This window comes from Neodiprion virginianus, chromosome 2, assembly GCF_021901495.1.
Source record: "Neodiprion virginianus isolate iyNeoVirg1 chromosome 2, iyNeoVirg1.1, whole genome shotgun sequence".
Taxonomy (NCBI): domain Eukaryota; kingdom Metazoa; phylum Arthropoda; class Insecta; order Hymenoptera; family Diprionidae; genus Neodiprion; species Neodiprion virginianus.
The window spans coordinates 6,659,415-6,683,848 of record NC_060878.1 but is presented as its reverse complement, the minus strand read 5'-3'; the positions used below and the strand labels follow the sequence as shown (position 1 = coordinate 6,683,848).

General features: G+C 34.6%; 5 protein-coding genes across 7 annotated transcripts; 1 reads left to right on the top strand and 4 right to left on the bottom strand.

Annotated features, from left to right (window-relative positions):
* Positions 1-18: 18 nt before the first annotated feature.
* Positions 19-14,043, bottom strand: LOC124299376 (cold shock domain-containing protein E1). Of its 3 annotated transcripts, none has more exons than XM_046752572.1 (11): positions 13,934-14,043; positions 9,196-10,661; positions 8,330-8,509; positions 7,513-7,703; positions 6,750-6,960; positions 5,837-6,066; positions 5,466-5,727; positions 4,578-4,814; positions 4,165-4,367; positions 2,662-3,246; positions 19-2,324 (listed from the first exon to the last, which is right to left on the bottom strand). In XM_046752572.1, exons 2-11 carry the CDS (start codon positions 9,586-9,588, stop codon positions 2,156-2,158), a joined length of 2,661 nt encoding a protein of 886 aa, XP_046608528.1. In that variant the 5' UTR covers positions 9,589-10,661; positions 13,934-14,043; the 3' UTR covers positions 19-2,155. The 3 variants fall into 3 exon arrangements, with proteins under 3 accessions (XP_046608528.1, XP_046608530.1, XP_046608529.1); XM_046752574.1 differs by lacking the exon at positions 13,934-14,043 and adding an exon at positions 13,811-13,907; XM_046752573.1 differs by lacking the exon at positions 13,934-14,043 and adding an exon at positions 13,729-13,748.
* A 346-nt stretch (positions 14,044-14,389) lies between these two features.
* Positions 14,390-16,615, top strand: LOC124299379 (selenoprotein K-like). Its single transcript, XM_046752580.1, has 4 exons — positions 14,390-14,636; positions 14,725-14,806; positions 15,593-15,691; positions 16,259-16,615. The coding sequence occupies exons 1-4, from the start codon at positions 14,618-14,620 to the stop codon at positions 16,353-16,355; spliced, it is 297 nt and encodes a 98-aa protein (XP_046608536.1). The 5' UTR covers positions 14,390-14,617; the 3' UTR covers positions 16,356-16,615.
* LOC124299378 (probable palmitoyltransferase ZDHHC24) lies at positions 16,581-18,694 on the bottom strand. Its single transcript, XM_046752579.1, has 2 exons — positions 18,647-18,694; positions 16,581-18,457 (listed from the first exon to the last, which is right to left on the bottom strand). The coding sequence occupies exon 2, from the start codon at positions 18,168-18,170 to the stop codon at positions 17,289-17,291; it is 882 nt and encodes a 293-aa protein (XP_046608535.1). The 5' UTR covers positions 18,171-18,457; positions 18,647-18,694; the 3' UTR covers positions 16,581-17,288.
* Positions 18,695-19,088: 394 nt separating this feature from the next.
* On the bottom strand, positions 19,089-21,278 carry LOC124297447 (trypsin-1-like). Its single transcript, XM_046748492.1, has one exon. It carries the CDS (start codon positions 20,290-20,292, stop codon positions 19,294-19,296), a length of 999 nt encoding a protein of 332 aa, XP_046604448.1. The 5' UTR covers positions 20,293-21,278; the 3' UTR covers positions 19,089-19,293.
* A 98-nt stretch (positions 21,279-21,376) lies between these two features.
* LOC124297449 (hemolymph lipopolysaccharide-binding protein-like) lies at positions 21,377-23,320 on the bottom strand. The gene is made up of 3 exons (XM_046748496.1): positions 23,086-23,320; positions 22,034-22,115; positions 21,377-21,911 (listed from the first exon to the last, which is right to left on the bottom strand). Exons 1-3 carry the CDS (start codon positions 23,201-23,203, stop codon positions 21,512-21,514), a joined length of 600 nt encoding a protein of 199 aa, XP_046604452.1. The 5' UTR covers positions 23,204-23,320; the 3' UTR covers positions 21,377-21,511.
* Positions 23,321-24,434: the final 1,114 nt, after the last annotated feature.

Below are 24,434 nucleotides of genomic sequence, written 5' to 3'. Positions count from 1 at the left end.
ACTATACGCATACAAGTATTCGTCAAATAAAATACTATGAAGTACGAAATATTTCGTTGATGCTTCATATGTTTATTTTTCACCAATAGTTTTACAGTATGTATGCATATGATGTGTTGGATCTATGGGCCTTAGGACAAGCGCTTAATTTGTATCGTGCTTGTGTATGTATTACATGATTATGTTATTCTTTCGTCTATTTCTAAGTAGTGCCACGTCTATATCGTTCACAGTCGTAATGGCAAACTTATAAAATGTGAATGATTAAATTTCTTTTATAGACGATTAATAATTTCATCATATTTTCACTGCATGTATAATACTAATTTGATTTGACAACACGAGACTGCATCAGGAACTTGAGAATTTATCTTCGTACATAGGTGTGTGTGTATACATATGTATATACATTCATACATACACACATACACATGTATACATTAGAATGAAACGAAAAAATGGGATTATCGAAATCAATTTTCTCTATACACCGAGAAGTTGTATTCTGAATTTTGGAAACCCGCCCAAAAGAATTTTTTTCTATGGGACTGCATCTTTCTGTTCCCAAGGGACCACTATACTTCAATTATATGGATAATAAACATTCATGACCAAAGAGTGGCATTTAATATAAACCCAACATTCTTTCAGGTGGGTGTTTAGAGTTAGAGAGTACAACTTTTCAATGTATAGGGAAGACTGATATCGAAAAGGAATTTTTTTTTGTTCCGCTCTAATCTATCTATACGTTTCTTTTGGGTTTTGTATGTACAAGAAGTCTGGTACCAAGTTACGCGAGACTTTGATATTCACTGTTTGATATAGCAATTTTGTGCATAGCTCAAACTGTTTGAAAATTATTGTACCAAGTACAATAATTCGGACTTGGTACAAAATAGTTTGTACCCTTTGTGCTTTGTATAAAAATTGCTGTACAATCCGCGAAATTGACGATTTCAAGCTTGGTACGTGAATCATGTATATATATTTATTCATACATATGTAATATATATAATATGTCAAATAAATATATACACTTGAACGAGCGCATGCGCGTGTCAACACCAACACAGCACTCATGTATACACGTAAATATGCATGAATTGTGTGTACGTATTGTGTATAAAATATATTATCTACGACAAACGATTGGCCAGATTTAACTTATATTTTCTTGGTTCTTATTATTTTTTTTTTCGGTTTGTATTGTACAAATTCGTAAACATTTCATTAATTGATTTCGCGATACAGTAATTTATATAATGGAGACGCACATTTGTGCATCTTTATCGCTTTCATCATTTCGATTATCTTCATCATTATGATCATCATGCACTTAAATAGATAATCCATTAGCTCAGTCATGCAATTTTCTCATTTAAGACATGGTGAACCATTTCGATCATACACATACACAGCATGTGTGTGATTGTACTATAATATGCCTAGTCTCAGTGAGTGTATATCTCTGGGTAGCACAAATAGTCCAAACAAATCGATATAAATAAAAGTTGTATCAACATGTAAGTATATTTTTACAAAGTCAAACAGGAAACGTTGATTTTAGAACATGGCAATCTATGCCAGGCCCAGCTGGATGATTATCATACAGCCAAACACCGGGTCCTATTCATTTTGCAACCCAATTTAAATAAACTTTTTTAACTTACAAACTCTAATTTTTTTTTCAGACTTATCTGACTGCATCAAATTGAAATAGTTATCAGATGCAACATTTGCGATAACTATGGGTTTTACATTGTGTACAAAAAAAATAAAAAGAAGAAAGAAAAAAAGACGAACGAAAAACATTGCGGAACAAGTTTTTTTATACTTGCAAAACAGTAGAAAACAAATCAGCATAAAAATTGTAGCTACAGAAGCAAAGTTTATTTCAAATCATGGATTGGACTAACTGCCCCCTTTTTTACCTTTATGGAGATAAAATGACTCGTTGTTTCTGATAATTTTAACGTCCGAATTGCCGATTATTATTATTACGATAGTTATTATTAATAATGTTATTATTGTTAATTGTTATTTTCGATTTGGTTACCTTTACGTTCATAATAATAATCTCGGCATTCAAGTGCATGAACTAAAAATATTTAATGTAGGTACAATTTGGATAAATAATCATTGGTAGGGTACAAGATTATTCTTGAATAGCACCAGGAATGTGGGGAGGTCTCTCCTGGCCAAATCCTCGAGTACCATCCGGGCCTCGTGGTTGTCTAACAACTGTTAATTTTGGGCCTGTATCTTCTAATGAAATAGTACGCAGACGGCTTATCAGCCGTTCAGGCCGCTGTTGGACTACGTCACTGTAAATTACAAGAATTCAATCAATGATTGCTATTATATATTATTAAATTTATTATTTATGATTCCATTACATTTCTACAAATCACACACAACAATAAATATTTAGACCAGAGCCCATGTAATGTTAGTACCAAGAACATAGTTGACTTCGAAAATTTGAAGTGAAACTGGTTAAAAAATGATCATTTTTCATATCTATCCTGAAAGTTCAGCATATTTTTAAAGAGTTTTTTTTCTGTAATCTCAGATTTAGAAAACTGCAATCTACCAATGAAATATACGGAAAACTACATTATTTGTGTTATTTAAGAAATTTTTGTTGTCATATTTAATTACCTTAAACGGGTCACGTTGCATGCCGATGATTTTCCTGTACGCTGATTTGTTACCAAAACAAATTCAACCTGGTCACCAGGTTGAAGAGTAGCGTGATCCCTAACTTCGCTCATGTGGAAAAATAATTTTTTTCCCTCATCAACTTCGTATGCAAGAAATCCAAATGGACCTTTAACTGCATCAACTGTTGCTCTTCGTTTTTTGCGTACAGCTACAATATTACAAGCATGCCCTGCTGCATCTACCTGTAATTGAACTGGATCACCGGACTGTAACAGTTCACGTTTATTCACAAGACCCATGATTCCAAATTCATATTCTGGTGTCTCTTCGTCTTCAGTAGTAGGATTTATTTTGATTAGTCCAGCATATTCAACTTGGTCAGGATTAGCGCTTCTCAGAGGTCGTACAACTGTACCATCTAGTACTTCCCCAGTACATACAGGCCTAGGGATTGTTCCGCGAGGTACTAATCGTACAAATTCTGCAGCTGCACAACCACCTGTACCTCGGCCGTTTCCAGTGCCAATAGTACACTCAACGTCAGCTCCCAACTCCAAAGTGTTAGCTTCACCGTCAAAATTACTGGACATAAATTCAAGATTTTACTTCGATGATAAGATTTGATAATATTTACGATAAGTTTAGTATATAATCTAAAAAAAAATTCTCCTATTGTCTGATTTAGCACTAAAGCTGTTGGTATGGTAATGGTACATAGGTAAATATTGGGAACCATTGTGAGAACAGCGTGACGAGTTTTATATAGACAGTAGAAGGTAAGGGCACAAAGAAAATGACAGTGTTCTATAATAAACCAATTCTATACCATCAAACGAATTGGTAATTGTAGAGAGCTAAATTTATATTTCCTGGACATCAGATCTGTTCAGTAAATTTAACCGATACTCGCAATCTTAACATATATTCAGTTTTAAATATATCTAAGTGCAAAGGGACAACGACTTAGGAACCACTCGATAGGCTGAAGATTGATAATGCTCATCTCAACATCAAATTAAAACATACGGGAGCTATTTCAGTTCAAACAATAAGTCATTTCAATTTTTTATTCTTTTTTCCTTTTTTTTTCGACATTTGAGTGAAATATTTATTAGAAATACTTTGGCAGAGTTGTCAAAATTAATATTTTGAACTTTCATTACTGACTTTTGGAAAAAAGAAAAAAAAGTCTAAATCTAGAAAAATGGAACACATGTATACATATATATTCTCTACTAGCGTTTTCACTATGTTGGATATAGGAAAGAAATGCAATTTCTACCTACTTACGTCGTCTGACATCTATAATAAAATTTATGATCGTGTCTACAATATATTGGAAAGAAAATATCTCAACACTGCACGCGAATTTCGTAAATGAAATTTAATATTGTGTTTTTGCTAGATAAATACAAGCCATACAAAAAATATAATCAGCACTTCAAAGTGTATATAATTTTGCAAGCCATTGGCAAAGTATGTCATTTTAATTTGTTTTACCTGAAGTGAAAAAATATTTCCCTTTCGTGATTCACAGTCTCAATGAAGCCAAATCCATCCTTGAGGGCAGCAATAAAGCCTTGGATGATTGAGCCATTTGATTTCTTATTTCCATTCTGAGTTTTTTCGTTCGAATTGGTTAATGATATGTCTACGGCGACAAGTTCTTTATTTCGCTTCACTTGGCAAATGTTGAATGTGACCTGGAATAGAAATTTTCTGGGATAATTTCAATTTTAAAGTACTCACGGTTCGAAAATTTTCAAGAAAATTTAAAATGAATAAATTTATTGACTGGGATTGACGACGTATCAGAACGAAATTAGAGAAACAGAACCACACATAGGACAATTGAAGAAAAACATAATTTTTTTTATAAAAGTAAAGGTATCAAGTTAACGAAATTTTCTGACCTTGTCACCAAGCCTTGGAATACTTTTTGGGTCACAGTCTTTTGTGAAAAAGATGATATTCTTTTGTTGGCCATCTTTTAAATAACCAATAAGGCCAGGTTCAATGCCATTAATATCCTGAACTATACTACCTGGTACAGTTGTTTCTATAACACTTTCAAATTGAACACTACCTGATGGCAGATGTGTCAATCTAATTGCGCTTTGTCGAGAATTGGAGAATGATGATGAGGGATCCTAAATAAGAAACATCAAAATTTATATATCAATAAAGTTAAAATTCCTGGCTCCATCAGGTTGATATCAAAATGTCTGCAAATTTATTGGAGTTTTTTGTGGAATAATCCCGAACTGTATTTATGGTTAGTCCAGCTTTGAAAATGATCAAAATTGAAAATATGAGAGAATCATTGATGATCAACGTATGCCAACAAGTTAGGTCAACACTGAGACGCACAGTTAACGATATCTCTTACGTGTTGAACTTCTCAAATTTCTTTGTGAATTTTTGAAAATGTATACTGAAACTTTCAGCATTTACTATTGAATATAGATTCAATTGTAATCCGTACATTAAAAAAAAAAGTAAATATTCTGTATAAGTTCTCTATAAGTCTAACAACGTGTGAATGTTTAAATTCATCATATCTGTGACTTGTAAAGAAAAAAAGTCTGCCAATGTCAAGTCTCTGTACAGCAGCAAATGTTAATCAGAGAAAACAGATATCATATCTCTTTCGTAAATATTCTAAAAAATTAAAGTTATTAGACGTTACTGTTAATCTCTCACCAATTGTATACTTTAGGTTTAAATGAAAACTTGGCAGCCTTTTATTCTTTTAGATATGTCGGTCGGTTAGACAGAATTTATAAATATAAAATTTATACTTGTATAACTGTGAATTCGACTTCATCATTCACACTGATTTCTCTATCTACATCCAGAACTTCATTGAAATGGAAGAAAAGTTTTGCGTCTCGGTCAACGCAACGTATAAATCCAAAACCCTCTTTTAGTGCAGCAATGATGCCTTGCTCACGGCGTTCTCCTGACACAGAAAAAGATTCAGGGAGTAAAGAGATTTCTGTGGCTCTTTTCAGTTGGTCTCTAGTATCAGTTGCAATGCGAAACTGAACCCAATCACCATGCCTAAAAAGAAAATTAGATTATTTTTAAGAAAACGACAATTTCAATACTCAATCTACATAAGAATAAACCTCAAGATTATTTGCTTATCATTTCATATATCACATTTCACCTCAATGTAAAATCGCCCTTCTGATCCTTATCCCCGAATGGCACTTCGACTTCAGAATGGTCCGGTGCTCTATATCTGATTCGACCAGGCAATGGATCGTTTTGATGACGTGCAGCTGTACCTCGCTCCAAAGGTTTCAATACTTGTCCTTTTACAACTTCATTACCAACTTCTTCAAAGACAATAGATCCTGGTGGTAATTTAGTAATATTGCATGCGACTTCTTTGCCCTAAAAAAATTGATAAGGACACAAATACACTTTTTGATAAAATTACAAAATTCTCCATTTACGACTGATTGAACTCTAAATTTCTGATCGTGAAACTTGGGAGTTTTAGTAAATGCAAAATGCGGTTTTATTGTTATTGACAAGTTGAATAGTTCACTAAACTGCTTCATGGACAATGTTCGAATCGCTGAAAGAGTATGGTTATTTCGGTAGAACTATCTAATGCTGTGTGAACCACAAGGTACATGCCCTAACTAGACTTTCCTACATTAAAGAGATGTAACATTATTTTCACGAGTAACCTCTTGCAAGGGGATTTTGTAAACCTCTGCCATCTCAATAAATATTTACATACATTAGCATTATATTCATCATTGTAACAAATGAAGAGAATATAAGCTCTGCAGTCCTCAGCTTAAATTCACTTGATACATTTTTACCATAAATGAACAGCCAGTTGTACTCAATTTTTTAGAAACATGTTCAATCCATTACAGAAAACTTAATTTTTTCAGTTAAAATGTACTGGCGGGGGTCGCGCAACCACCACACTGCTTAAAACTTTGTTATGTCAAAATTGATAAAGAATATTTTCTCATTAATTCTGCATCTTTCATATTAAGTGACACCATATGTACTGATTTATTTTTCAGCTTGAATTTAGTTGTAATAAATGAACTTACATTTCGCGTTTGTATGATGAATTCTACATCATCTCCCAGCCTTAACTCATCTTTCATTGATTTGGCCTCACTAAAGTGGAAGAAAATCTCTTTGACAACGTCGGCTCGTTCAATGAAGCCAAAACTTTCTTTCATTGAACAAACTACTCCGCGGTAACGGACAGGATGGGCTGGATTTTCAAGTCTGACATGACAAGCACCCAAGTTACCTCTGAAATATGTAAAAACTCTCGTACTTAATACCATTACAGGTAAATTGTTAGTGCACTTAGGTAGCTATTATTGTTTGTGATTAAATTGAATCATTAAAATGGTATTATAATTTAGATTAGGTTCAAAGTGAATTCTATAAGTTGAAGTTGACAAAGAACTATTCAAACTATAGATTAAATACTAAAGAAGGCAATAAAAACAATAAAAATCAAACAGAACTTAAGGTGTTAGTTTCTGAGTCTTGAAACTCTGAAAGCAGTTCCCCATCTTCTCGCAAGGGCGGAGGTAGATACCTTTCTTAAATGAGAAACAAACCCAACAGTCAAGAATTCACAAAAAATTTTAAAGATCTGTTAAGAAGCTCGCACTTTTTATGACCATTAAGCATTTGAGATTTCACAATTCTAAGAACGAAAAATTACTTCACGACCACCACGCAACTTTATATTTTATTTTAGATTCTGTGAAAATTGATTGTGAAAATAACTGCAAGTTTATAAACATCTGTAAGTCAGTAAACGGTGTACATAAAATCACAACCAACACTAACCGTTGATTAGTAGCAATTTGAAAAGACACTTTGTCACCCGCACGCAGAGTGACGTTTCCTTCTACATCATCTTTGGTATAAGGCAGGAAGAAACACTCGCCACGATTTTCATAGCTAATTCGTCCTTGTGAATCGCCACTACTGTGTAGCTCTGTTGTTACATTGCCAGTAACCCTCTCTTCACTCAGTACCTGCAATACATGATTTTTTTCGGCATTTTAAAATATTCATCAATTCATTTCATGTCAAATTGTTTGATACTATATTGCGTTATCACTCAGTCTATTTCTTCACAAACAGTGACAACTCGATGTGAATCTACCTCAAGGATTGAGAGGACTTTTAGAATTTACGTTACTTATTCTATTGAGATTTGAGCTTGTACTGTAAGCCTGTATGTTATATCTGTGAAACTTATTGTTAGTTTTGGTTCGCTCTCAGTCCAGGCACATTTTAAACATCATTCCATTATCTTCATTTACTTTTGGAAATTAACGTGCGTGAGTATGTTATCCTATTGCAGAAATGAGTTGCCACAAAAGAGCTGATTGAAATTGTATCTTCATAAAAGAAAATTTTTCGTAGCTTTGACCATACTTGTAAATTTGGTTTCTAGAAGTTATCATAATTTCAATCTACCTCCGTAGCCATTTCTCCCTACAACAGATTAGCAAAACCACGCACACAAGTCATCAACAGCAATTGAAGATTATAAAAATGCATTCAAAATATTCTTTATTGGAACAATTGAACAGACTTGAAGCAAACTGCTACAGTAGGTTTTAAAGTGACTCATGCTAATAATTGTGTTATTTACCACTTCCGGAGCAATCTTGCTCACGGTGCTAGCAATAGGTTTTCCTGTTCGTCGATCATATGTCATTTCAAATTCAACTGGATCTCCAATTTTCAGATGCTCTATATTACCACTGAATTGGCTAAAATGAAAAAACAGTCTGGCTTGCCGCTCACAGCACTGTATAAATCCGTAAGAATGCTGTGCATCACATGGAAAAAACAAAGTTAACATAAGTTAATTAGTATATAGTAAAATGAAGTTAGATGATGTTTCAACTAATGTCAAAATTACACCAGTTCTACCAGCGTTTAGACACATTCTCTTAAGGATGTATCAGATTTTCGACCCAGTGGAAAAATTAATTGAAAAAGAAATGGTGAAATCACATTTCACTCATGAATAACTATGAAAAGATCATAACCTTAGACAATGTTTTTAGTACAACAATCGTATTGTTTGTAAAATTTCGATGAATCTGCACTTATTTCCATGAGAAATGGATACTGCAACTATCAATAATATTGAATATTGAATAATGTGAATGTATTTTTTAATAAAGCAATGATAAAATAGCTTAAAAATTGTTTCCATGTTAAGAAAACGTTGTTTTAGTCGAATTCAAGTTGTATAATTTTAGTCACTTTCTGAACTTTCGACAGGCCATTTTTCGGTTTTGATACCTTCGTGTTTAAAATATGTGTTTGATACATGCGTACTCAGCAAGGACCAATGCAATTATCACACCAATGGAAGAAAAGCTGATGTATGAGATAAACTACACTGAAGGCAAGCATCAAATAATTTCACAACAGTTTCAAGCTTTACTAAATCGGACACCGTAATACATTCGTAACAGTACGACGAGGCTGATCATGATGACTCACCAATAATTTTTCGATTATTCCAGTCTCACGGGTGCCTTGGTTGTTGGACTGATCTTGGTAAGACGAATTATTGGTCGCAGGTTCTCCTGTGTAACCAATACCTCCTTCCATACCAGTGAACGTGCCAATTGGAAATCTAGTTGTGCCGTTACGTGGTGATGTCTGCGAACTAGGGTAATTTACATAACTTGACGAATTTTTTCCACAGCTAGGAGGTGAACCCATGAAGTGATCTCCGCTGTAACCGGTACCATTGCGGTATCCGCCGCCTGATTGGTGTGGCGCTCCTACAACCTTAGGACTTGGGATGGTCATGGATTTGTAGTCAAGTATTGCTGGGTCGGAGTTCATTATTGGCGGCTGGAACGTTTTCCACTGAGGATTATTGGACATTATTTGAAATTTTCAACGTTTTTATGTTTTTTTTTTGTTCTCTTCTTACGTTAATTTTAAATATCTCCGTCAATCGATTATAGGTAATTTATTATTTGACTTTGAATTATTTTATTTAATTTTTTTTAATCTTCTTTTGAATTTTTTTGTTTTCGTTTTTATTTTATTTATTTTTTTTGTCGTTTTTTTTTTTCTTTTTAAATTGTGTTTTTTGTCTTCGCTTCTGCTCCTTTGCAATATATATACTTATATTTAGAACTTTTAGTCTTTTCAATTATTTAAGTGTTAACATAGATATCACAGAATGGTTCTTGGTACCTTATATATTTGTTTACTATTACAACGTTACAAGAACTTAACAAAGAGGGAGAAAGGCGTTTTTTTTTTTTTTTTTTCCTTTTGTTTGGAAACGCTGCTGAAATGCAGATTCTCTTGTGACCGGCAACTAGGGAGGAAGGTGACACGGGTATCTTGTTAATTGTGGTAGATTGTTTAACGAGAACTACCACGGCTGTTCTTATTCTTAGCAAACTTGGCACTCTCAAATTGTGGATAATTCTTTTGTCCCATTAACAGATCAAATTAGCACAATCCCAGCCAAGGCAGCAATCACAATCGCAGGGTCACCACTACGCAGAGTACCTAGCTCCTTTTCATTAAGCGGGTTGCATACACAGTTTACAAACGAACAATACGGTTAGCATGAGTATTTCGAATGATTAATATGTGTACAAAATATTTTAACACATCATATCATACGAACAATACTTTCCACGAATCTTTGCATTAATAATATCATAACAACTGTTTGATAATTACTAAATTTAGCTTGTTCGAGAATAACTGTGTTTTTCTTAAACATCAGTCATCCTTTATAAAAGGAATAAATCAAAAACATTGGAGATTTAAAGGATAAATGTTGGCTTGAAAATCCTCAGATGTCTTCAATGCGTGCTGAGTGTGGTTGTGTCGTTCCAATAATTCTAGAGTATCGTTTTCTTCTTCAGCTTTTAAATGTGGAATTTACAGTGAGCGTTGATTTCAAAAATATCCTAAACTAACAATTACACAATCTGGAACAAAAAAAAAGAATACAATCATGAATCAACTACACCAATATTATCTAATCTTAAGAATACTACATCAAAGATACTTTGGATAGTAGTTGAAGTAGATATTGAACTGGAGTATTGTTATTTTCAAATATTTTTAGACCAAGAGGAGTTTGTTTATAACAGTTTTCATTCGCTGTGATAGTTTTTCTTTTAGCAAAATCATTAAAATAAATTTTGGAATTGCTGGAATTGTTTTTTTTTTTCCTAACAAAACAAAAGTTCACCAATATTCTTAAAACTAACGATTTTTTTTGCTTTAATGCTTCATCATCGTCTTAAAACACGCCACTATAGGTAGGATATCTCTGGAAATTCAAGCGCAATAATCTAGATCAGAAAATAGAAATGAACTGAATGAACGGAAAACACGATGATTAGCGGCGATATGTTTTCAGAAAGCATTAATGTAGAAATGTGTGTACTGTTTTAGCTTGTTGACAGTGTCAGTTCTCATGTTGGGTAAAATTTTTTGTCTGTTTTGATGGAACACTGAATTCCTACCATTTTAGCATATGCGACACACGGTATAATAATTCACACGTAGTGTCTGTCAAAATCATGTGCATGTGGGATTTGTGCATAAAGTCAAAAATTTATGTTTAGATAATACAGTGTTGAAAATTGTCATATGATTCACGTTGCTGATAAAATAGAAAAAACAGTACTTGATGCATAATCAAAATTTAGAAGTATTTTGAGTATTTCAGACTGACTTAAAAAAATGAGTGGTTCTGAATAAATGTGCTCAAATTACAACGTATTGCTAGTTACACAGAGTGATGTGATTTGAGCTGTTCTGTAATTGACATGGTGAAAAGAATTTATGCAAATCTTTAGAACACGAGTAGATAAAATTAACGTTTACGTACACTGAATTAAACGTTTTTATAATGGACCATGCCTATGATGAATCTGAGCACGAAAAATTGGATAAAAGTCAGAAATAAAACAGTAAATCGAAAAACAGTTTTGAAATCTTAGTATTGCCTGAAATTCAGTAAATTGTAATAAAGCAAGCTAAACTCATATTTTGCAAACTCAGCCTCTTAAAAGTAATTCTGAGGTTGCAAAAAAATGATTTAGAGAGAATAATGTTTCATTATGTTGACTTTACAAACTTCATCAATTATTGTTTGTCTAACTTTCCAGAAATGGGATTACAGGGTTGCCCCTGCTTTTCTGTTACACAATTTTCTAATATTTCTAGTAACTCAGTGCTTGAAGTTTTTCAATTTTCTAAGTACAGCGTCGGTTATGGGGGTGTAGGGTATGATATTTCTAAGAATTTGCATACCTCCACTAAAGAACTTGAGGTAGATTTATATCGCTTTGAACTGAGCCTCTCGCAATAGGGCCATCAAAAATCTGTAAGGGCTATGCTGTTTTCTTCCAACAATTTACTTTTATTGCCGGCCGTATTGCGAGAGTATCTGGCAAAACTGTGGCTACGCTATGTTCAACTGGAATAGTGGGAAATCCTGCTGAGGGAAGTGGCCCTATTGCGAGAGGCACTATCGAGAGAGTCGGTTATACGCTATTCCTTTTCTACACATAATAAAGAGATATTGTTGCCAAAAAGTGATTGATTGTTACAATTTGATATGGTAAATTTGTGTAGAGGAGGGGCTGAAAAACATTAATTTATGATTCTTGTTGCCAAAATTTTAAGGAATAATTTTGCCCGTTCATTAAAATTTTAAACATTGCTGACAAAAAACAGAGTTAATCAAGAGTAATCAAAAAACTGAGATTTTTTTGTGTTCAGTAATTGCAGGTTAATTAGACAACATTTATAGGAAATAAGTAAGTTCTATCAGCTTATTATATCGACTGGATCTTAAACGTGAAATATCTTTACTCATTCGATATGGCAAACATTTGAAGATAAAAACTTAAATTTCCAGATTTTCGTGAACAGAAATCTCTGATTTTTTGGCAATAATTTACATTATCGTCGACGAATATGATGAGTGAATCTTACAAATTATACCAGTAGTAACCTGAATTTCGAATCTAGGTAAACAAACGTACTTAAGTGACTGATTAAGCAATGGGAATGGTCATCGTCTAATATGAGTTGCATGAAGTGTTCTAAGTTTTTGTAAATTTAATTCAATCTTTGCCGAGATGTCTTGATACATGAGCGCCATCAAAGACCACTTCAAACAGGTTTGCATCGAAATTTCACATATATATAAGTGAATGCAAATATTCAACTTAGCCTATTTTGCTTGCTCCAATGACATTTTAAACACAAGTAATATAAAAAAGAACCTGGAAATGCAATTTGCTCTTGAATTCAACTTGAAATAAAGTATTGAAGGAACTCTCAATAGATTGAAAGCGAATGTAGGTTGGCATACTGTGCTACTTAGAACAGTATGAGCATCGTCATCGTTTGAATCTTAGACAACATCAGTGACAGATGGTATTATCTTTGAAGCAGATGATACATTTATTTAACAACTGTGAAAAGTGTATTGTTTCACCAATTCTCTTTCTGTCAAATGTAAAATGACTCAATCTATATTACCAAACATTACTCATTATCAGAAATTATTTAATTTGTTATACATTCGAGCCAATGAAATAGTAGCAACAACATTGCGAAATATTTGGTAGATTACAAGAGCTTGTCGTGAATGCAATGTTTGCGAGTTATTTGGTAATGGATATGCGGGCTACGCAACTGACGTGAACTGGTAGTGATTAGAAAAAAATGTAAGTAAATAGGATACGTTACTTTTGGAGTACTTATTGGACATGCAGATCATTTGACTCATTTGATAAACTGCAACGTGCTTATCAAGCACAAAACGCTATAGTAACTGTATTAGTTTTAGTAGCTGTATAAGAAATTGGAGCAAGCAGTGTCAACCTGGCCACAGAAACGGTGTATGATTGACCTCACACGAAAGTACGTTAGTAAAATGTCCATGATGGAACGGCAGTTAGTCAGTCAGAACAATCCAATTTAGATACGCGTATGTTGATTTATAGTCGAAAGTTTCACAAAATATTGTACCGATGTATGTGTTGTGTGTGCTTCATTGTGGAGTATTTAGATTTTTTCTAACTACATTCCGTTAATTGGTATATCATATTACTTGATTTGTATTGAGACTCGCCGCAGCGTTACTGAAGAGTACTAAAAGTTGTAAAATAAAACATTGTAAACCAGATTTAAAGTAACGAAGACACATAATCTTAAATTTTTTTACAAAACTCACCACGACACAGCACAGCACTGACGACATGCCGCCATGTTGAATGTCAACATTTAGCATTCACATACAAAACAAGAGCAACTGCGGAGAGATTCGGAACCACAGCCTTCTTGAGATACATCGATTATCCAGGACCCGAAGAGTATGGGATAGAGTGGATGCCAGGACCCTTGAAGTGTATGATTACTGGTGAAGTCTACGTAGACATTTATGGACAAATTGATTAATTAGATTTAATATTTTACGGCTACTTATTCTCAATGTTAGATGGCCGTGAGCCAAAACTTTCAAGAGCTGAAACTCTGATTTAAAAAAAATAAATGAATAAGGCATTGTAGTTTACCTCATTGTAAAGTTGAATTCACAAATAATAGTGTTACCTTTGTTGGAGTACGCCGATTATTTATTTCACGTTTCAATCAAATTTGAATTTGAATTTTATGACTTTTTAAAGCCTTAACTCGCAGTCACCAGCGAGACGCTGTGGATACCAAACATGACGGATCCGTTTTGCTAGTGATTTTACTACATGCATCGAGTAAACCATGGAGTAACTCCCGCGTGGCATCATCCCATTATTTCTACATACGAGAGGTCACCAATAGTGGCAAATGACAGCAAGTGACGGAAAGACGTCGCTGAGAAAGTGATAACTGACAAGTGTTCGCGAACCTCCAAGAGTGCGACATGGCTTACGTTTCTCAAGGTAAACGATATATTGACAATTATCGAAAATAAATATTAAAATGTAAAAAACCCAAATATAACGTAAAAAATTTTATACCAATTCTCAGATGGATCTGTGCTCCAGACTGAACCCTGGCCGCGTAGACTGGTTTCATTTTTTTTGGGAATTTTCTACATGTTTTTCATGTTGTAAGTAATAATAACATTAAGCATGCTAAAAGCCCCCCTTTTTGAATAGAAAAAACACATCTAACCACTGCAAAGGGATAATAGGTAGGCCCACTTTTGGAACGTTTGTGACATGATTATTAACAGGCCCGAGGAAATTGTTTCAGGTTAATTCGTCATTCTGATCCAACGGTAAACTTTTGATTGAAAAATAGAATTTGTTATAAATTACAAGTGTATAACTTCCCTTGACAATATTTTGATCCAGCCAATTGCTCGAGGTTATGTTCTGCAGCTGGAACATGCTTTAATTTTGTTTATCAATCAAGAATTGCCCTATACCATTTATTACCAGCATGCAAACAAAAGTTTATGTAGTACAGAACTCTTATTCATATTTTTATCACACACCTGCTATTAAAAACAGGTGTGCAAATAAATAAATAATTGCATCATAAGAATCGCTGTCAAACCTGTTACATTCTTCAGAGGTATTGAAGAAAGCAAAATCCATTGACAGAATTTTGTGACCTCATACTTAGATTCACAATCCGATCACTGCCGATATAAATTAACAATTAAAGACAATTAGGTACGTCCATCTCAAAATTTTGAATGTGATATAAATAGAAGAAGCTATTTCAATATATTTGGTTGCATACTTTCATTCCTTGAATGGTCACAAACTTTTAAACCGACCAACAATGGATTCCTGTGGTACTATAGTTGGTTACTGATATAAACTTATGTTATTAATTCTGAATGATACGAGTATAATTTCTTATGATAGAATTTATATATTTATAGTTTCAAGTCATTCGTCAGCCCTGTTTTAAACGCTGTTGGAACATCTGAGGATTCATACAATCAGGGCACATACAGAAGGGACTACAGGCCTGGCTCAGGGTACATTACAGTATTTATTTAGCTTAAGACTTTCTATCGTTATTAAATTATGCTATGTACAGTATGCCTCAGTAAAATGAAATGGATGATGCAATTCAAAGTTAAGAAAAAAGAATTATACTTTTTGTAAGTTATGTATGTATTCATGGCATGTTCGTACACTGTAGTCGTGGTACTTTAACATCACTACTTCATGCACAAAAGTGTGTTATTAATCACTTTTATTGCAATGAATATTACTCTTATTACACTAGTTTTATAAAATTTAAGATGATCGATTGTATCAGTTGACTGTGATCTAGTGATTGGCTTGTTTTTTTTTGTTGGCCATGTTTATACTGCATTGATCTGATACAGAACAGGATTAGACAATCAATGTAGGCAAAGCAGAGAATTTATTTTAGAATCTTCCACGTGATTGGTGAACTAGAACTCAATGCAGACAAAAATGACTATTTATTGTCACTCATTATCTGAATTAACAGAATTACACATTCATTTCGAACAAGATATGCATCAGAATTAATTTGTGCTAAGAGCAAGTTTGAGATTTTTTTTTGTATTTAGTCCACCACGTCCACCTTCACGCAGACTTGGGAGACCAAATACAGGATCATCCAACATTTACACTCCGGGACCATGTGGTGGATGCGGTTGTGGATAAAATTGAGAGCTGAATTTCAACCATTCTTTTCAAGGCATTCACATTTCAAATCACTAAGTCAAATTAAAATCACATGATATGAAATGAGATGGTTGTAAGCTATCCGATGGAAGTAACTGAACTTGTTAAATTTCCTAAATCATATGAAAAATTTAAATACTAATATATTATGAATTATGAAACTAAATGAACACAGTATATTACAGGGAAAAATTTTTTTGTAAATAGAAAAAAAATTTCAAATACATCATTAACCAGAATGTGCTGTGTAATCAAAAGTACCCTGAGAATTCCCGTTTCCAGAACGATGTTTTCCATACTTATAAAATTTACTCCACTTTCACTGAATGATTATATAGTCTTCCTAAGTTATGTTTGACGATACCGTTTCCAAAACCAAAAACATAAGACATATACTTTTAAATGATGAAACCTTATAATAATTATATATTAAGAAAAAAACAATTCGTGACTCCAGTGATTATAATTCACTAACTAGTGTTAAGGAATAAAATTTGTTCATTGCAAAAACTGAATGGAATATTGATAATATTTAAGTTTTTAAATTTCTATGTTTGTGTGTGTTCCCCTGCAAGGCACAGCATTTTTCTAAAATGTGCAAAAAGTTGTTTCTGGTTTTTGTGTGTACTGAATGAGATTAATGTCGTGGAAGAATTTGAATGAAAGTATTGCACAGAGTAGCAAAATTTATCTCATAAGCAGAAATGCAATTTCAACACCTATATTTCTAACTATAATTTGCAGGGAATGTGTTTCTTAAGATAAATCATTAACATACATCAATTTATAGTTTTCGTTCAATAAACAATGACCAGATGATATAGTTTTTCAATATCTTTTACAAATAATAATAATTTGTTCTTGAGGTTGTGAAACATTTAAGAACAGAATCACTGCCATGACAAAACAATTTTATCTAGTTTTTTCACTGTTTTGTTTCCACGACGATGCCGTGTCCCAGATGATACCATCATGAGGGAGTATAGACTCAACGTAAGGATTGAATAAGGCAAAATACCACTTATGGCCAAAGACTTCAAGAATGTTTTGTTTAAACCCTAAGTTGTAAGAATAGTCTTTTTTGTTCTTCTCGTTGCAAACCAGTCCTTGAAAAATGAGATGAAAGTGGTAGACGCATAAAACACCCGTGAATAACATTCCGACGACCGATACAATGTATAATAGCAAATAAAATTGTTCGATAGATCCGTCGAAGCCGAAGACAAATATCGCGAGTGGAAATACAACCTTTATAATTGACAAAGGAAATTCAAATTGTATTTTACTCCAAATGAAAAAATTATTGAATATAAATGCATATGCAGTTGCGGCGAATAGATAAAAAATGAACATCAGAAAATATCTATGGTTGTAATGGCCCACGCAACAGCCGGTGAATATACAGTGATGATCACGTTTCAGAATGCAGGTATCACATGTAGGGCAATGCCAGGAACGAGGCGGTGAAAGTGCCTCGCAAGAACTGCATAATCTCCAACCGTCTCGGGCTGTAGCTGCATTAACTGGTACTATTTTTCTCCTTGTACTTGTGTCGCAGAGTACAGTAAATGTAAAGTTACCCACTATATTTAACATCATATAATTTCCCATGAAAAAATGAATGAAATACGTAAGCGTTCCAAACTCGTAGAGGTCCGGTAAAACGATCCAAAGTTCAAACCAATAGATCAGAGGCACTATTACTAAAATAAATGTCATTGAACCAAAATCACTCAGGCTTCTGGGCCATATTTTTTTCCGTATAATCAGTGTCTCATTATGGGATACACGCATTGTAAATAAGGTTAATTTACGAATAACGTAAACAATTCACGTGTAAACAATCGCTCGAAATGTCTCGTCGACGCGTTTTAGCCGGCGTTAATGATTGGTTACAAGTCAGTAGTCACTACTGCCTACGGTGGACGGAGTATGTTATAAACACATTTACACGTGGTGTGAATGGTGCAGGACGTCGTTGACATACGTGGCCTACTACACTTCTATAGCCACACCTACTTTTGCAGGGCAGGTATCGGATTTTCGTCCGTACGAGGCGCTCATTCAGTGATTGCGAACAGCTGAAATAAAATTGACCGGGACGTAAGAATGACCGTATAATCCCGAAAATGAGACGCAGTGTCAGACCTCGTTCGTAACATCGAAGAAAGGCGAGGTTCGCGATTTTTCCCTTACTTTCCATTCACTCTTACGCATAGTCTGTTCGAGCACAATCAGTGAGCACAAGTCGTTGGAGAATTCTAACTTACGCCTGACGCTCCGGGAATCGGCAATTCGACTGCATAGTCCGGTTCGCGTTCTACTAGACTTCGCTAAAGTATGAAGTCTATATTTGGCACATTGACCGCATGCAGCTTGGCAGTACTGAGTGGTGCTGATTGGTCTAAACTAGTTTACTGACAGATTGAGATTGCTGTCGGGCAGAGTTCTGATTTGTCACGAATGGTTTGTGCCTATAAGAAAATGCCCCGATAATCTTCTGTGGCGGTTATGTTTTTTACTTTCTAACATAAAACGGAGCTGCGAATCTCGAAATTCGTTTGAAGTAACTAAAAAAATCTGATTACAAATTCCTTCTACGAAAATTTCGTAAACAATCCCTAACTCATACAGTCACGCCATTTCTACTAGCTATTTACTAGAGAGATATTTATTAATCTACGTATAATAGTCATCAACGATACTAAGAAGTTGATTCGACGCTTTTAAAATGTATTTTGAGGGATGGACGGAAATTGTGTTTAATACAGTATCGGAATTTTTCCATGTATTTATTTTGTTGAACAAAGTAAACCCATCATCGCGTGTAAGTGTGAAAAATTTCAAAAGCCTACTCAAATTTCCATTTGTTTCCGAACAGTCGATGCCGTCTTGACAATTAGCCCGGGAATATGCCTCAATCACCGATGATTAAAGTGTTGCTAGATTCTGGAGCTACCGGAAACCCTGCTGTATTAACGCTAGGGTCAACAAGAGAAAATAGCCATGGTAGATAGTCAACGATACTGGTGTGCATCGTCGAACTCCCAGGTACACATCCTGCTTTGAACGTTACGGGACTGTCGTATATTGCAGCAGTGTTTATCGCTGCTAGATTCCCGTTAATAAGGACAGGTCCTCCAGAATCCCCGCCACAAGCACTTTGTGGAGCTGACCCTACGCCCCGGGCGCACAATATTCTGTTCGGTATATTTTCAATGTTACAATTCGGGTTACCTCTGCAACGATTCGAACCAGCCTTGTGCTCGGCATTGCACACGTCCCAGGGCACAAGGACCGACTGTCCGCGAAAAAGAGTTTGGGGATATGCGTTGTATCCTATCTTTCCCCAGCCTACGATGGTGGCCGGGGTACCAGGAGGGTAACGGGTGCCTGGTGGCGTAAGTGTGATCGCTTTAAGTCCACCGCTGACCATGTCTTCCACGGTTCTTATAAGAGCGACGTCGAAGGCGTGCCGTCTCGGGTCATACTGGGGGTGGATCACACATTGTGCAGCGTGTATCGGCGGTGGCTGACCACGCTGCGAATTCGAAGGGTATATTTCTATCGCCTGACATCTAGCCCTGACTATACAGTGACACGCAGTGACGATCCAGTAGTTGCTTATTATGCTGCCACCGCAGAGTATTCCGTTCGCGTTGAGTCTCACGAAAAATGGAAAATCTGCGGGATTGGCTTGCTGTCCATTTATGATGCGCCTGCCAGAATCGTTGTCACTGTACGGCGATGCGAGCACGGTTGACCTTGAGCTTCCATGGAGAAGAAGTAGTAACGGAACGCACGTCAGAATAGCGGAAAAAGTATTGAGCTTCATGATGATCGTGGGTCCGCAGCACTTTGTTTTCGATCCAGACTTACTCCCTGATTCATATACCGTGTGCAATCCACTTATCATTCAATCGTCGCAACTGTGTTGAGAAAATTACTTTCAGGTTCATTCGAATTTCATTACACTTGTTGTTCATAAGCTGCGCGATTCAATGGTGCCATTGCGAATTCGTCACACGTGATAAGCGTCAAGCCTCGATAGATCGATTATAGCCTGTTCAAATGAAAATTTACCGCAGGAGTACTTTATACACTTGTCTCGAAAACAGTGTGATCTGAAATGTTTCTGATGAATTTGTTCAACTGCAATAAAAAAATTCTCATTCACTAATGTGGTTCAATCTTAAGAAGGGAATCCAGTGAAATGTCAATAATATCGAGTTTTTTGTTTTTTAAATAACTTTTCGCAGATGATTGCATTTTTTTTCAGGACACATACTACCGTGATCTAAATTTTGTTCGAAGGAATATTTGATCACATCTTTTTTAGTCATTTTAAAAACGAAAAACTCGATATTATCAAAATTTCACCGGAATTCCCCGTTAACTCTTTCTACTTTATTTTATCCATTACTTTCGAATCATGACCACGTGATTTAGACTTGCAACCTTATCTGCTATAGCCCACAACCATTCTTAAATATATGCGTTTTAATATTTCAGATTGGCCAAATTCGCTGCGTGTATATCTGTATTATTTACGGCATGAAAATGTAGCGTTGTCATCTTGAACTGATATTTTTCGCGATGATGTGAATACGGTTCTTTAATAATTCGTGTTTTCATTCCCAATTCATCAGTTTCGAGTGGTTGCAAGGTTTTTCATTCTGGTGATTATTTAATACCGCTTGAAGCGGAGAAATCTGTGTGTGATCATCTAAACTAAATCGATACTTGCCGTTGAATTAAAAATAATCATCTTTCATCCATCATTAAAGCGATCATGCTTCATCAATAATAAACAATCAAAGAATTATATGAACTGAAAAATTGTGAACAGACTGCGATATACAATTAATTGGTAAAAACTATGTACTAAAATAGACGGCTGAGCAAAAATCCTCTGAAAGTTTCGGAACAACGTAAGATTGAACTTGAAACTCTTTTCAGCAGAACAGGTCTGCTGCTGCTGTAAAAAATAATAATAATAATTTATCATAGATATAAAGATTTATTCTATATATATATTTGTCTGAAAGACGGTTCTATTATTTAATATTCTACGTTATTTATCAACGACATACTATCTGCCAATAAAAATCGATCACTCTTGTTAGATGTCTTCATCAGTAGATTGGTAACTCGCATATAAAACCAAACTGTGTACCGCAATTGATATCGTTAAGTCCGCCACTTTTGTGCAATGATCCGCAATTTTCGGCACCACCCGCATTATCTGGTTGTCCATCTGCCCACTCGCCGAAACCAGCTTTCGCCAACGTCTGACCGTGAATGGTCACATATTGGCCTTCCCGATAAAGATCGTGAAATCCAATACTGGCAAAATCCGGATGAGGTGATCCAGTGATTGGAGATGATTTTTTGAACAACTCAGTGACTACTTTCGCTTCGGCTATGGAGTTGAGAATGGCCAAGTGACCACCCTCCTCTTCGCAAGTCATTCGTGCATCGTTCCAAGGAACAGCTCGCGTGTGAACTTTGTAACCGCCAATATTCGGCGTGTACCTGCGTACGTAAAATATTCAGAAAACTGGACGGGAGTTCCATAAAATTTGTCACGCGGAGTGCACTAGTGTACAGTTAGAAGAAATATATATTCTGATCAACTATTGATAGTGAAGGCTTACGTGTAATCGTCTCTTTTGGCGAACGGTTGATTCCACTGCGGGTAGGCCGGTCTCGGCATATAACGTGAATCGCAACCGCAACCTATACATAGGAAATATATACCTCTATGCATAACTACTAAGGAAAACCTGTGGATGATTACCGCGAGAGTTTAGATTAGAAAAAAAAAATATATAATACGAATTACAAACAATTGATTATAACAAATACACTACTTGAAATGATAACGAAAAATAATAATAATATTCTACTACAATAACTACATATAATATATGTTATGATTACAAGATCAACCTCATACCATATCTGTTTTTAATTCTGGAACACAAATCTTTTCTTTGAAAAAAAAAAAATAATCTAGATATAATCTTAGTAAACAATTAAGAGTTGAACATTTTCCGGTAAAATCGAACGTTCAAATTAAATGGGATGCATAAAATTGTCATGCCCATCTTCTGATACATTTGAGATCTTTCAATCGCTGTAATTCCGAGATCCTTGCGCGATTCTTTTTTAAACTGAGATGATGGTTTATTTCGATATAAGCACACGTTACAAAAAGGATCAGGCAATGTTTCGTGTTTATCATTTGAATATAAAGTCCTGAAAGTTTCAGATTTTTTGATCGAGCCGTTTGCTAGATTGTCGCCAGACTTGGTCGGGACAAATAGAGACAAAAGCTGACCGATAATTTTACAACGAGTTATTGGACATTGAAGGCACAAAAGCACAAAGTTTCGTTGAAGTTAGGAAGTAATTTTCGATCGAAACCAATACTTTTCTTGTATCATCACAGACGGTAAAAATTACAAAAGTAATTGGGTCGGATTGTGAATTCTTATAATAGAAGATTGTGCATCAAGGAGCTAAAGTAGGTCATTTTATGCCAAGCGTAAGTTTACGAAGTACAGTGCGAACCGAAGACGAATATTGCAAATACGCGTGGTGAGACTGTCGCACGATGCCTTACGATAACAAAAGTATGGCTCGCAAATGAATTTATTTAACATGTAAGTAAATGATTACCCTTTCTTTCACTGGAAACACTTACCGAATGATGGTTGATAAAACCAGTTTATCGCAGAATGAGCGGCTGGATGCTGTGCCGTTGTCAGTGTGGCATAGAACAATATTTGAATCACGCTGAAGATAATTGCCATGGCTGACATTTATTGTAAGATATACCGAAAGCTTTACTAGTTTCGGCGTCTCATGTATTCCGCACAAAGTTAACTGTGGCCTGTTCTGTTTCGATGCCTCGGGATACTCAGAAACCAGTGACGTGTGTTTCATTCTATCTCATCATATTATTATCGCAAGGAAATGACTAATAACAATACCGCAATGTTTATTTATAACTGAAAATACTTTAGTTGTTCACTATTTCAGACCGTGAAACATTCAATACAATGTCTCACTCAATGAGAGACTAATCTCATTTGTGCGCATGAAATGTTTCATTTGAATTCCAAGTTTTATTTATGTATGATAGAGTTATTTTCTATTTTTGTACAATCATGTATAAAATTTACGCAATCTTCAAGCAGGACATCGGTGCAACTTTTCGATGATATAATCGATGTTATTCTTATCTGGACGTGACAGAGAAATTTTGCCACGATATTCGTACCAAACACCGCGAAACCTGAACATACTTTTCCATTACGATCAAGTTGTAATTGTAAAACATTATACATATATCGCATGCGAATATTGATGCGAAATTTACTTCCAAGTCTGAATAAAGACAGATTCAAGTGTTTTTCCATATATTTTGTATGTATTCAATATTGTCAGTCACAAAATCCGTATAATAATTATAATAATAATTTGAATAAAAATTTAAAAACAGAAAATCTGAATAAAGACAGATTCAAGTGTTTATCCATATATTTTAGTATATTCAATATTGTAAGTCACCGAATCCGTATAATTAAAATAATAATTTGCACAATGAAAATTTAAAACAAGCCTGAATAAACACATATATGCAAGCATAATTCCATATATTTTAGATTATTCAATATTGTAGGTCACAGAACCCGTATAATAACTAAAATAGTAATTTGAACGGTAAAAAAATTGTTAAAAAAGCTTGAATAAACACAGATACAAGTGTTTTTCCATATATTTTAGTGTATTCAATATTTTAAGTCACAGAATCCGTATAATAATTAAAATAATAATTTGAACAACAGAAAACATAAAAAAAGCCTGAATAAAAACATATGCAAGTATTTTTCCATGTATTTTAGTATACTCAGTATATGGCAATTCTGTATGTCACAGAATTTGAATAATAATTGACAATCTTTTTAATTATTGTAATTTATTTATGAAGGTGACAAAGAGCTATGACACTAATGTGGACTTAGACCTAGATAAAGAACTACACATCTA